At 41.5% G+C, this 13,844-nt stretch overlaps 1 protein-coding gene across 5 annotated transcripts in view; it reads right to left on the bottom strand.

Moving 5' to 3' along the window:
• Window positions 1-12,409, bottom strand: part of kif21a (kinesin family member 21A) — an 81,750-nt gene extending 69,341 nt beyond the window's left edge. For 4 of the 5 annotated variants that reach the window (XM_034205539.1, XM_034205541.1, XM_034205542.1 and 1 more), the window contains exon 1: window positions 12,033-12,408. In XM_034205539.1, the coding sequence (XP_034061430.1) occupies window positions 12,033-12,076 (44 nt within the window). In that variant the 5' untranslated portion in view covers window positions 12,077-12,408. Of the gene's footprint in view, window positions 1-12,032 lie in introns of all 5 variants that reach the window. The other variant, XM_034205543.1, reaches the window with a different exon arrangement.
• Window positions 12,410-13,844: the final 1,435 nt, after the last annotated feature.

The following is a 13,844-nucleotide window of genomic DNA, read 5'->3' as shown; positions in this document are numbered from 1 at the left end:
TAATGTTCGAGTGTCAGAGTTTTTATGGAACCTTAATAAATATCCAATGGTGTTCAATACCAGTATTCAGTACTGGCATTACTCTCTGCTACAGAAACCCAGTCGACAAAGGCTTTTACTGGCTAGTTTCTGACATTAGCTAATACTGGGAATGAGGTGGGGTAGGTAATTTTGGAGAAACCAGCTCGAGTGCGCTAGAATTTGAAAATACACAGCCGGAAAAAATCTGCCACTTCCTCACAGAGCCCCTCCTCCAACACACACGAACGCGCACATGACCAATGAGGGCACGAGATAAGTTTGTGCACAGATGGAAGGCTGACAGGCAGGTAGGCCATCCAGTTACTTTAGCCGGGCCGGCTCAGATGATTGGTCGTGCTTTTTACAGCGCCACGGCTTCCACAGGTGAAATGTTTTATGTATTTATTGTAAAAGCACTTCAGATATTCATTGCTATCGGGATGTTAAGAGCATTCCATGGAATATAACAACAAGTGTATCTCGAGCCGGTTTCTCAAACTTACCTACCCCACCTTTAATGGTGGGGAGAGAGAGATTGGGAATAACACGTAAAAAAAGTCTCCATGGAAACTGGAGAAATTGAGCTTCACAGTCGGACTGCATAACCACTTGAGGTCAGTCACACTTTCCTTAAATGCACGGCTGACTCTAAATGAGTTTGGTCCATATGAGTGACGCTTGGTTACATAAACGTTGGAATGCAGACCAAGCTTTGCAAAACTGACAAAACGTCTGTATTATACATAAAATGTCAATCCATGTGCATCTCTCAGTCACCCTTTACTATTGGCACAGATAATAGGCTCAGGGTCGGCGTCATGGGGGGTCATTCGCGGGCCATGCCCCCCCAAATGAGTCACTGTGCCCCCCCCCAACGCAGGGTGGGCAAGCCTTATTGCCACTTTGCCGTTTTTTTTTTTTTTAATCATAGCCTATAAGTTAAAACGTTTCCACCAAAAGTTTTTTGTGTGAAATACATCAGAAATAAAGAATACAAATTTGTATTCTTTATGTATTCTTTATATGAAACACAGCCTGAGGTGTGCTCACTGCTGCTCTCTGATTGGTGTGTTGCTTGACCAATGACCCCGACTTTTGTTTTGTTATCATTACGTGGCTGAGTGTTTAGATGAGAGCCCGGTGGCGATCTGTCCATCTGTTACACTGATTATACAGTAAAGTCATCGAAAATAATATGATATACAGTACAGTACAAGTACATGGGTCTCTGTGTTTCATTCAAGCTCGGCTCTCTGTGTGTGGCACGAGCGCATTTTGTCAGTGCGCGAGCGGTAACGTGGAATATTGTTGTTAGCATCTGGTTAGCTAGCTATGCTAACGGATATAAAGAGCTGTTTCTACACCAAGGTGGAGGAGAGTCCTCTCCTGTCAGACTGAGAGGATCTTATAACGTCAGCTCAGTGAGGTAAGGACTCTCAGTGTTTAGATAGTTCCCTTTAGTGTAAGTTATCTCAGTGGGTCTCAAACGGTTTGGTGACCATTTATGTAAACAAGTATTTGCGAGGAATAGGCTACCTTTATATGATCATTATAGTTATTAAAGAATAAGAGAATACATGAAAAACGGGTATGAAATACTATAGGGCAGTAACACAAGAATACCATTTAAAAGGGGAGTGATAGTAAAATATCCATAAAGAAAAAGTAAATCTGTTTACAGTTCTGTTTCATATGGATGTTGAGAGATGTATCCATAGATCTCTTCATTTTGCTCTCAAAGTGCACCAGATTGATGCTTTTAACTTCAATATTTTAAAAATAATCTTCCCGGGGGAGCATGCCCCCAGACCCTCCTAGAGGAGGTTTAATTAATCCTATTACAGTTTTCACATCTTGCACTGCACTGTAACTTTTACTCTTATATTTTATAACTGTCTAATTATATTTAAGCTTGTATTATTTAATTAATATCAACGTGGTGCATTTGGGTGCATGCATGTACCGACAAATTCCACTTTAGTGTTTGCTGTGTCAGCCCTGGACTGCAGTGTCATTCAACCATGTGCTGTTGACACAAGAGTCCCATCTCTGTGTCAACCAGCCAGCGACACAAAAGCTCACCCTCAAAGTGTGTGTGTGTGTGTGTGTGTGTGTGTGTGTGTGTGTGTGTGTGTGTGTGTGTGTGTGTGTGTGTGTGTGTGTGTGTGTGTGTGTGTGTGTGTGTGTGTGTGTGTGTGAAGGACACATCGTCCAGCCACCATCTGCAGCTCTCAGGGCAGCCACAGCAGATGATATGTTAGGTAAACACATCAGAGGTCAGTGCTGCTGCTCGGTTAACCCCTTGCATCTCTGTGATTATTTTCCAGCGGGTGGCCAATCAACACGGAGAAGTTATAATAAAGACACCATCAACACCACCCACGTTTCATGTTCACACCTGCAGCAAAACTCTAATGAGTGGCCCCTCATGAATATGCAGATGCAGACAGCGGCTGCACGATAACAGCAGGTGGTGGAGAGCATTTGCATACACTGCCTTCAGCACAGTGGAAACTCACGCATGTGTTTTAGGTGAAAGACTGTCTGACACAGGGAGGGGTCTGACAAGCTCACAGTGCACGAGGAGTGAGAGGGTGAGGAAGAACAGGGTGCTAACATGTTGTCCTACACAGAGGATGCAAATCAGGTATTGAGATGCATCACTTGAAGTTTATTTAATATAAGGAGTCGCATTTTCATCACTTATTAAAAAGGACCCCATTATGGTTTTGTTCCTCTCCTGTTGTGTTGTATCGTTTTTTGTGCATGTCTTAATAGCTTTCAATAGCAATGCCTCTGTATATCCACAGTAGTTCCTGAGGTGACATCTTTAAATAATTCATTTGGTCGGAACAAGCAGATATAGAGTTCGTAAGGCTATTTGACAAATAAAACAACAGACATCCTTTACGCAACAGGATCAAGGCGATATTTGAGCATTTTCTTGTAAAATAAACCAAAAAAACAATTATTTTAAACATTTCCTGTTGATATCCTACCCCACACACACACACACACACACACACACAACACACACACACACACACACACACACACACACACACACACCACACACACACACACACACACACACACACACACCACACACACACAACACACACACACACATACACACACAACACACACACCACACACACACACACACACACACACACACACACACACACACACACACACACACACACACACACACACACACACACACACACACCACAACACACACACACACACACACACACACACACACACACACACACACACATCACACACACACACACACACACACACACACATCACACTACACACACACACACACACACACACACACACACACACACACACACACACACACACACACACACACACACAATTCCAGCTCCACATCCACATTTAGACCCTCCCCCGTTTTAGCTGAGCCCCTTAACTGGACAGGCGAGGAAAAGGCTGAGCACACAGACTGAGGAGTGCGGGAGGAAGAAGATGCCAAAAAAGAAAAAATGGAGAAAGACAAAGACAGGAATGCAGGGAACAACATATTTGCATGGGTGTGGTGTACAGTACATGTAAGCTACTCTATAATTACAACGTATTTAGCTTGACCGGCTTGTTTCTTAAGTGCTACATAATGGGGGGGGGGGGGGGGCAGGGTATATGCAGGAATCCTGAAGTTACATTTAAGACCTTTTAAGACCCTTTCCATACATTTGAAGACCTCATCGCCACTTGGAGTTTTAACCGGTTACCTTGGCGACACACTTCACCTCACATTGACTATATACAGTATTGATTGTCCTTCCTCCTTATCTTCCAACCATTTGGACGCAGACTTGCATTTCCCCATAACGATGTTGTTTAGCAACCGGCGTAAACGGGCCTTCGCGCGCTATCAAGCAGTGAGCGTGCGATGTCCTGTTCAGATGACGTCAAATCCAACGGGATGCCATAAATAAACTACACAGAATCACACTACACACCTACGCAATGATTACATTCAGGCAGACTGTAGAACACAACCTCTTTGGACCATTTATATACTTATTGAAAACAAGCTACAAAATGTCATACCTTGGAAAATGCTGTTTAATACTTTTTAATAGCCTTACATTTCGCTAAATTGATTTATCAACTTTTAATACTTTTTAAGACCCCGCGGACCCCCTGAGTAGGAAGAGGAGGAGTCACAGACGTGTCCACATGTGGTCCACAGAGGAAGGTGCAGATGCGTCTGCAGAAATGTGCTGACTCGTTGGAGGTTGTGATATAGATAACTGCGGCCGGTCGTCGGGCTATTCTGGGGCTGAGTTGAGTTTAAGTGTAGGCTATGATTAGCATCGTGTTGGAACGGGAGAGCCCTCTGTCTCGAAAGAGAGGCACGCCGGTTAAACCCTAGAAATGTAGCTGGGATTTTTCAAACGAATTGCTGTGTTTGACGACAGCAGGACAATTAAATAAAGTTGGTTAACTTTTAATATAGTCCCCTATGACTGAATTTAATTGGACTGTTGTTTATTTCCGTTCTATTTTTTGTATTATTTATTTTTATTTTAGGCATATGATAAAGCATGTTTTATTGTTTTGTTTTACTTATACTGCCTGTAAAAAATAAGCTTTGCATTTTGAGCAAAGTGCATGTATGGACAAACCAGGGAAATAAATAGAAAGTTACAAAATAAATACATAAAGTCAAGATACATTTCAATATCTGATCATTACAGTCTTCTAAAATCTTTAATTGCTCATTTATTTATCTTCAATTAATGGACTAATTGTTCAAACTGTAAATACTTGTAAGTTCGGAGATCAGAGCTGAAACAAACGGTTAACTAGTCCGTTTGTTATTAACAGAAACGATACAAACAATGTTAGTAAAAACAAGTCATTTATGAAGCAAACATTGACTGGTACCAGCTTCTCAAATGTGAGCTGCTATTTTCTGTTCTTCATCATGTTAAAAGAATATATTGGGTTTTAACAGTTGGGTTTGAGGAACCAAGCAAACCAAAGACATCACCTCAAGCTCTGCTGCAAAAAGAGAATGTGTCTCTTTACATGTTATAGACCAAACAAGGTAAGCCAATGCATTTAGTACAATTTAAAATGCTTACATGTTAACTACAGTACAGGTGCAGAGATCAAACACATCTACCACCAACTTTTATTGCACCATCCTAAATAAAACTGTCAGCCTGAGTGCACTCATTACTGTATGATAAAAACAGTGATGTCAGATAATGTAATGAGCCGCGTCTATTCAAAGCAGGTTGGAAACACACACTCCTCTCTAACCAGTGCTACAGGCAGAGTGGGTGTTATTCACAGCTCTGTGAGGGTAACACTTTAACACTTTGGCTAACACATAAGAGACAAGTGGCATGAGGAGAGGAGCAATACAGCGAGATGAGCCTCAGGCCATTCCTCTAATATACAATGTGGATCATAGCGACAGGATGCACGCAACACAAGTCACAGCTAAAGAGCATTGTTCCAAAATAACTCAGACTATACACTAATAGTCAGGTTTTATTTTTACCTTCCCTTTGGCGATGACTTTTACTTTTTGTACTTTAAGTATATTTTGATTCTCATGCTTTTGCTTGAGAAACATTTTGAATGCAGAACCCAGTTACTACACTGCGGTATTTCTACTTTCGCTTAAGTACAATATCTGAGTATTTCGTCCACCATATTGAATTGATTTATTTAAAAGAAGGGACAAGATATTAAACACATGTACATTTACTCGAATTAGCCAAAAGGCTAGTTTTCACCGATAGTCCCTTTGCCAGATGGTGATAGGCACCCTAAAAGCAAGAATACAAATGAAGACATTCTGGCTAAATGCACTTTTCCTAAATGGGATGGTGCGGTCTCCCCTAGCCGCACTTCTAGTAGCCCTGGTTGAGGTGGGCTTTCGGCTGATGAAGCCAGCCAGAGGAGGAGGAGCCAACCCACGAGTGATCTTGTAAACTAAGCAGACGTTTTTGTATACTTTGAGATATTCCCAGCTGAACAGATTATACTTTTGAACAATGTGGCAAGGATGATACCGGATTGGCTTTTTGTCTAGTGTTTAAAGTGCTTGTTTATATAATGATTCCAGTGGTTTTACGTTGGTCTACAGTACTTGTAGCAGGGCAGTGAAGGCCTGTCGTCAGAGGAGGTGTGTGTGTGTGTGTGTGTGTGTGTGTGTGTGTGTCTGTGTGTGTGTCTGTGTGTGTGTGGATACGGGTCGCTGAGATGCATGCTCGTTACCCAGGGCATCACCATGCAAACACAAAGCTCTGACGGGTCTAAATCCTCTGCAGACCTCCAGCTTTGTTCACATCCACTGAACCAAGTCCGTCTGTCAGGAGGGAGCTGACCCCGGCTCCTGGGAATCTGTGTGTGTGTGTGTGTGTGTGTGTGTGTGTGTGTGTGTGTGTGTGTGTGTTGGACTCGAGCTCTTCTCTACTTCCTCCCATTGTTGTAACATAAGGTGTGGTGTAATAATATTGCCCGTCAGTCATGATTAGATTACTTTATTTTTTGTAAACATCTGTGGTGCTAATCACATGCTTCATCACGATAGAATATTATATGGATTCTTCAGATAAGTTGCAAAATATTTAGTTATTTAAAAAGAAGAAATGACAAGGACCAACTCCCAGATCTTGGTTATTGTATGTGCACTGACAACTAGGGTAGGATGTAGGATTTGGAAGAAAAAAATATATATTTTTGCCTGATTTTGCATTTCGTGGATCCACGATATTGGATTTTTGAATCCTTTCTTATTATCATTGAAAACTATATGAAATTATCTAGGTGTTTTTCGTCTTTTTATAATGATTGCAGAGGTTTTAGTTACTTACTTTAAATACAGTTGGGTAGCTTGGAGTAAAAATGTAAATATTTACCTGAGATTTAGTGGAGTAAAAGTATCGAAGAAGAAAACAAAAATAACTTAAATGAAGTACAAGTATCTAAACTGTAAACTGTACAGTGCCGTCTTACACTTTGTCAGGATTTATATCAAAGCCATGGTTATCGTTTGCTACAAAAACCCAAATTGTCTTAACATGGACATAGATCTGATCAAACGGGCCAAGAATACAAATGATCAGCTTAAGAAATACATGTTTGCTTTATTTAAGACTCAAAATAAGTATAGTTGGAGTTTGTTTGTCTCTACGAGGAAACACATTACTGTCCGTGTGTCTTTTCAATCCTTCTGCGCCACACTTGTCTCCTCAGTAAAGTGGCCCCTAGCCTCGGTTTGCACTGTGACCCCCCCCCCCCCCCCCCCCCTCTCAGCTGTTGTCTCCTGTCATGTGAGTTAAGCCTGCTCCGGTCCTTAAGTAGCAGATCTCTCCTGTAATCGTGCGGCTCATTTTAACAAGCTTCTCCTGCCACCGTTAACCCCGTCTCCACAGCTGACAGAGGGCTAACCTGAGGCTCACTCTCAGCCTCAGTCTCTGCATGCCTCCATGTCATTACATTAAAGCACGCCTGTAACATAAGCCTTAAGAGGTTTAGGGACCTATTTCATTTCATTATGGACATTGTTGTGCCCTTCAGCCGAACATCAAGTCCTTACAGGGTTGAGAGGAAAACAAAGTCACTGTATTGTCATGATATGCATTTGGATTTCTTGGCTTCCTCTTGTTTTTGGAAGGTTTAATGACCTTGGCAACAGGAGCTAAACCGCAGCACTAAGAGTTATTACAGCAGGTATAAAAACACACTCTCACGCTTTGATGCACACCGCTCATGTGTCACCGCCTTGGAAATGAATGATAGCTGCTTCATGTTTGTTGTATTGCAGTAATCGCCCGGCGCAGGCAGGTTCAACAAGTCCTCATTCCCACCTGAGCCCTTCCCCTCAATGCAATGAGACTATTGTGACGTTTTGCACTGTGCAAATAACCCCCCACAGTACAGTCTACAGAGCCTGGCCTTTCTGAGGTAAACACATACTATGGACTCCGATGCATGAGCACATGTTTTCCTCTCTGAAAAGAACCGGACAAACTCTGTTGGAATAAGCCGGGGTCTTAAAGCGATTAAACAACCTCAAGTTGGACCCCTTATTCCTTAACAACTCTGTTTATGCAATCTTGGATCAGGCATTATGGATGAAACTGCACGTTGAACTCGCTGGTCTCCAAGATAAGCTTCTCAAACATTTTTCCATTACATGTTTGTACTATTTTATGAAGTGAGAGTTTGTATCGTTACGTTCAATATTATATAATTTGCATTTCTTCCAAGAAATTATACAAAATAAATTAGAGGGTCCGTACTTTGTTCATTTTCAGGTTCATATTTGTATGTAGTGTCTCTATGTGACATGTCTCCATGCTTTAATGTTCAAAAAGCTCTTTATTTTTGCTGCAGCACCCTGTTTTCACCCTCTGTCTGAAACCAGAGCCCAGTTTGCTCTGATTGGTTAGCTGGCTGGCTCTGTTGTGATTGGTCAACAGCTTAGAGATGTCCCGCCCCTTAGCCTATCACGTACAATGTGTTGGAGCGCTAGCCACTAGAAGCCCAAGTGTTACATAGTGATGTCATTATTTTCTGGAAGTAAACAAAGGAGTCCAATGGAGGCGTTTCAGACCATTTACATGCACACAAACCTGTATAAAACAATAAAAGAAAAGGGAAAATCATTTAAAGAATGATTAAAAAGATAGAAACAAAAAAAACAGTTGTCAAAAAAAAATGTGTCATCACATAAAATTGCAACCCTCACATTTGCAAAACAGACAAATCCCCCCCTCCCCCCCCCCCCTCAACACAAACAGGAGATGTCACAGATAAGGAGCTAAAGTGTGTGGATGCTTGGTGATTTGACATTACATTTCCACTTTGTTCCACACACACTTACTCCTGCGTAGAAAGGAGGGTGCATACTCAAATATGTTGAACCAACTGTCGCACCCAAATTCAGCAGTGAACGGTGAGGCTTGTTGACACGCCCGTGACAGGCCGTTGGTAGCAGTTAAAACATGCCACTGCAAACCTATAATACAGCTGGCTGTCACATCTGTGTCAACCCCGTCGTTCTAATTACAGGCTTGGTTTTACAGACAGCATTACATCCCTTAAATGCTGCAGAATTGTAGTTTATTTGTAGAGCTATAAAAGCTGAAACTGCCGCAAAATATTTTATTGAGAAAGATTATACTGTTGCAAAAGGAACTGGTTTTACAGCGGGAAATGTACTGTGGAATAATCTGGGCTGTAATTGTAGTTCCTGAAACCAGAACACCAAACATCCACCTCCTACCGGGGGGCACTTTGGCTGCAGTCTGCATGCTTAGAAAGTCTTTTTGAACACATACTTTGGACAAGCATGCTTTTACGAGTTTAAATAAGTGGCCATAATTCCCCAATTGACCAACAACAAACATCCGGTATCAGGTAAATATAGGGATGCACAATATAAACCAAGGCATATGTTGGGAAATGTTGATGTATATTGCGATTATAATATCATAACCTATACATTAAGTAAGGGACAATGTGCAGCGACGCGGTCATTATGGGGAAAGGAACACCGACAGGCTGGTCAGCAGCCCGACGCCAAGCATCCATGCACTTTGCTTTTCAGCCAAACTGTATACAGTTCAATCGAACGGACTTGTTTGAGCAGATCTGAGCGTCCTTAACAACGGTCAATAAGTGCTTGACAGCGGTCTGTCTGTTCTGGATTAACAACGTGTCACATGTTCTGAATTGACCAATCAGAATCGAGTATTCAACTAAACCATGTAATAACATCTGATAATATGATGCTAAATTGCTTTAACGGACTAAACGAGAAAAACATAGTTTTGATCTAATCAGCCTTTTTAACCTCAGGTTTGCATAAACTACGGGTTATGAACTTGTCCTTAAAAAAACAAATGCTTACTCGTTACTACAACAAAGCCAACTAATGGCCCTTTGCTGCAATTCATCCACTCTCTCTTGTCTATCCAATAAAGGCAAAAGTGCAGAACTAAATTATGTTAAGAAAATAGTCAAATGACCTGTTATCTTATCTCAATCGGCCATGAGTAGAAGGTAACACCTGTTACTTGTGTACAGTTGGAAGAAATCAATGTGCATCTTTAGGAAAGATAACCGTCTTTCAGTCACTTGTGCATCAAACACTCATGAGTAATGACATTTGAGAGCATGATGATCATTAAGCTCTATTTTGAAGTTAAAGTGCTATAGGTTTGAGTTCTAACATCCAGTCCAATGCAACAACACATTGCAGTCTCATCTTGCACCACAGAATTCAATTACATCCAACTAAGTAGTTCACAGCACAGCAGTATTTATTGAAGAGCAGTGCTCGATATCATCACATGAGTACAGGTGCTGTTATGGTTAACGACGTTGCTCACACCAGAAGGTTTTCCCACTAGCCGTGCAGCCTCCGAGAGATAAACAGAACGGCCCGAGCAGATCACATTACAGATCACCTGCTAGAGACGCACCGACACTGTTAGAATCAACACTCTGTTAAACTGGTAATGCAACTCATTTGTCATTTGCCGATCCGCCCTTAGTTTTGTGCTAAATCCCCTGGGTTTGCTCACTCTCCCTCAGCAATGCCTCTTCTACTCTAATATACAACCTTGTGATTGCATTCAACTCCCTGAATGACTGTTTCCCTTCACTCAAAACAAACTGGCCTCTGTTGACATTGTCATTGCAAAATGAGGGTTTTCATGTTTCATTTAACATGGATTTCTCCCTGTTTGTGCTAATGTTCGCACAAAATGGCATCTCTAGAAAAAAGCTCTTGCTCTTAGATTTTCAATATTTTCCTGCTAAAATAACAAAATGTCTTTTTCATATTAACTTTGTTTAAGAGGCAACGTGACCTTGAATAAAACAAAAGTAGCAACATGTACACACCGTATCCGTGTGGATGTTCCCCTTCAAAACAGAATCAGGAAGCTTTGGATGACATGCCTCAAACCTGGCACACAATCATGATGCTGCACTTTTGTGAACTCACAGAATCAGAGTTTGTTTACAAGGTGCAAAATGAAAGAGGAAAGAGAAATGCAACATCACATCCACCAGCTATCGTTTTATAATAGTGAACGCATTGTATTAAAGACAGAGGAGCAGAGGGGCGAGACTGATATCCCATCATGCCACCTCACTGTCACACCTCACCAGCTGGTAGGCAGCGGCCTGCCTCAGCACAATAGCACATTAAGTGTTTTGAGCAAAAGGAAGCTTTTTTACTGATAAAGCAAAAGGTGTAATTGTAAGGGGTTTAAACACTAAAGCCAGTAGATCAGACTTGAGAGGGATGGAGTGAACGGCTCACTGTCCTTTCCTTAAAACCTGGCTGTCAGTGAAGCTCTCCTTTCATCGATTAACTGTCTCTCTGCATGAGGCTTTGAGGAGGGGCTTTAGAAAACACACACACACACACACACACACACACACACACACACACACACACTGATTTGTCTCTCCCATCCTCTCTGCCTTTCTTAGCTCATCCAGTACAATAGATGATATCATCCCTCCTCATGCATGTGCTGGAGACAGATCCATATGTGTGTGTGTGTGTGTGTGTGTGTGTGTGTGGTGTGTGTGTGTGTGTGTGTGTGTGTGTGTGTGTGTGTGTGTGTGTGTGTGTGTGTGTGTGTGTACCTGTGCATAGGGCGTGATGCTTTTGCATGGAACAAAATGTGCATTTCAACTTTGTGGAAATCCTAGCGGAGATACGGCACTTAATTGACCGAAAATGTGTCGTGAAAAGCCGGTAGCACCATCAAGGTGACCCGGTATAACTGGGTCACCGTGCTCAGATGAAATTAGGCTGATCATTAATAGATATAGTGTGTGTGTACGTGTGTGTGCGTGTGCGTGTTGACCTGCAGGTGTTTGCTAGGCCCTTTGCGCTGACTGACAGGTGGCACCGGGTAATTAACAAAACACAACTACGCATTTACCCCGTTAATGGAGAATTAAAAGAACATTTAGTGACTTACCTCAGTGCCACACGGACTGTACTCTCGTCTTGCCCCGAAGTCATGATTCCTTGCACAGTAATCGATGGGGAAAAAACAAAAAAAATTGATTGGCGAGGAAAAAAGTGCGCACACCGTGGCGACAGGACCGAGCAACGGAGCTGCTCACCTCGACTTCAGCGCCGCCATCTCAAAAACAAACCCAGAAATTATCTCAGCTGGTGTTTATAATTATAACCATGATATAGCTGTGGTGTGTCCGCATGTCACGTCTATGTGCGCCGCATCTCTGCGCAGTTCTGCCCGGATGCTTCGGCTCCAGCAGAAACACATTCAGACTGTGCTGCTGCTAGGTGAGCCTCTGTCATACACACGTATAGAAAGTACACACACGCATACACGCACACGCACTCTCTCCGCTCCGTTTACGCACCGCGCGGGGAGGGAGCCGCAATGCGTCAGCAAGCCACGCCCTCTCCGGGGAGAAGGGCAGCGAGGTGACGTCATGACAACGAGGGTGTTATGCACGTTTTGTAGAAAGTCAGAAATGCAAACTTACCTTTATGCTTAAGGGTCAATACATGTTCTACATTTGATAGGATTTGGAGAGGCTTCTTATATTTTCTCGGAGGGGAGAACGCCCCAGCAACCTCTCTATAATTGTCTAATTGCATGTGATATGTGTATGCTTATTTTAATGTTATTATATATCTATTTTCAGATATATTTCCTTTGAAACATGTCATGGGACTCGTTGAAGTACCTTACCCCGTAGGATGATGCCTGACGTGTATCCTTCCATGTTCTTCATTTGTGTTTATGATCCATAGTGAACATTTTCAATAAAAAACTCTTGATAAAATAAAAAAAAGTGAGAAATGCACTATTTTTTGTGAATATTTAAATAAACGATTGAGTGTTTTAGGTTGCTTTATGTTTAATTATCATGCAACTAACCTCAATGGATAATTAATTTGATTACACCATCAGGAAATAAGATACAATTACATTACAAAACTGTGTCTAAAATGCTTTTTATGGTGCATTTTTATCAAAAGTCAGATCACAACTTATTTTATAATGTGTACCATTTTAAATGTCCTGCAACTATTTAAGTTATTTCTTTCATGGGGATTGTTCAACACAGACAAATAATAGTGTTGCTGTCTGAGAAAAAGTATACTGTTGAGCTTGACTGTAGTTCAGGGCAAAGGAGTCAAGATAACCGTATTTATATTACAGAATAAAATGGCCCTTCAGAATCAATATGGAGATCTTTGTTAAAACATACTAATATTAGAACATAATGACTTTATGTATGAATGTGACACAGTATAATGTGTTCTGCAATATATGCGTAAGTTATGAAATACAAGACAAGCGAAATTAAATAATGGTCTGTATAAATGTTGCTGCTGCACTTGTTACTCTTGGACCTTTAACGCCACCCTGTGGATATAAACCGTCTCGACACAGTGAGGGCATTGGAGATCCGTCCAGAGAAAATAAAAAGAGGTTATCATTTGAAAAAGCTGACATTAAACGTAAATTCAACAGCAAAGCTCATCCATCATTTTTCATATTTTACCGTTTTATTTTCAGCCCTAGTGTTCCTTTTGTAATCTATGGGGTACTGACCCTATAAACCAGGGGGGTCAAACTCAAATACAGTGGGTCAAAATAAAAAAAATGGGTATAGTCGAGGGCCGGACTGGTTCAATGTTTATTGCAGAACTTATTGAAATGAACTTACTGCACATATTAAACCTGGAACTAACAAAGCTTAAATTATTGCCTATAAAAACAACATTAAATAATCAGTTGCATTCATTT

Source organism: Gymnodraco acuticeps, unplaced genomic scaffold (assembly GCF_902827175.1).
Source record: "Gymnodraco acuticeps unplaced genomic scaffold, fGymAcu1.1, whole genome shotgun sequence".
Lineage (NCBI taxonomy): Eukaryota > Metazoa > Chordata > Actinopteri > Perciformes > Bathydraconidae > Gymnodraco > Gymnodraco acuticeps.
This window is presented reverse-complemented; position numbering and strand designations above follow the sequence as displayed.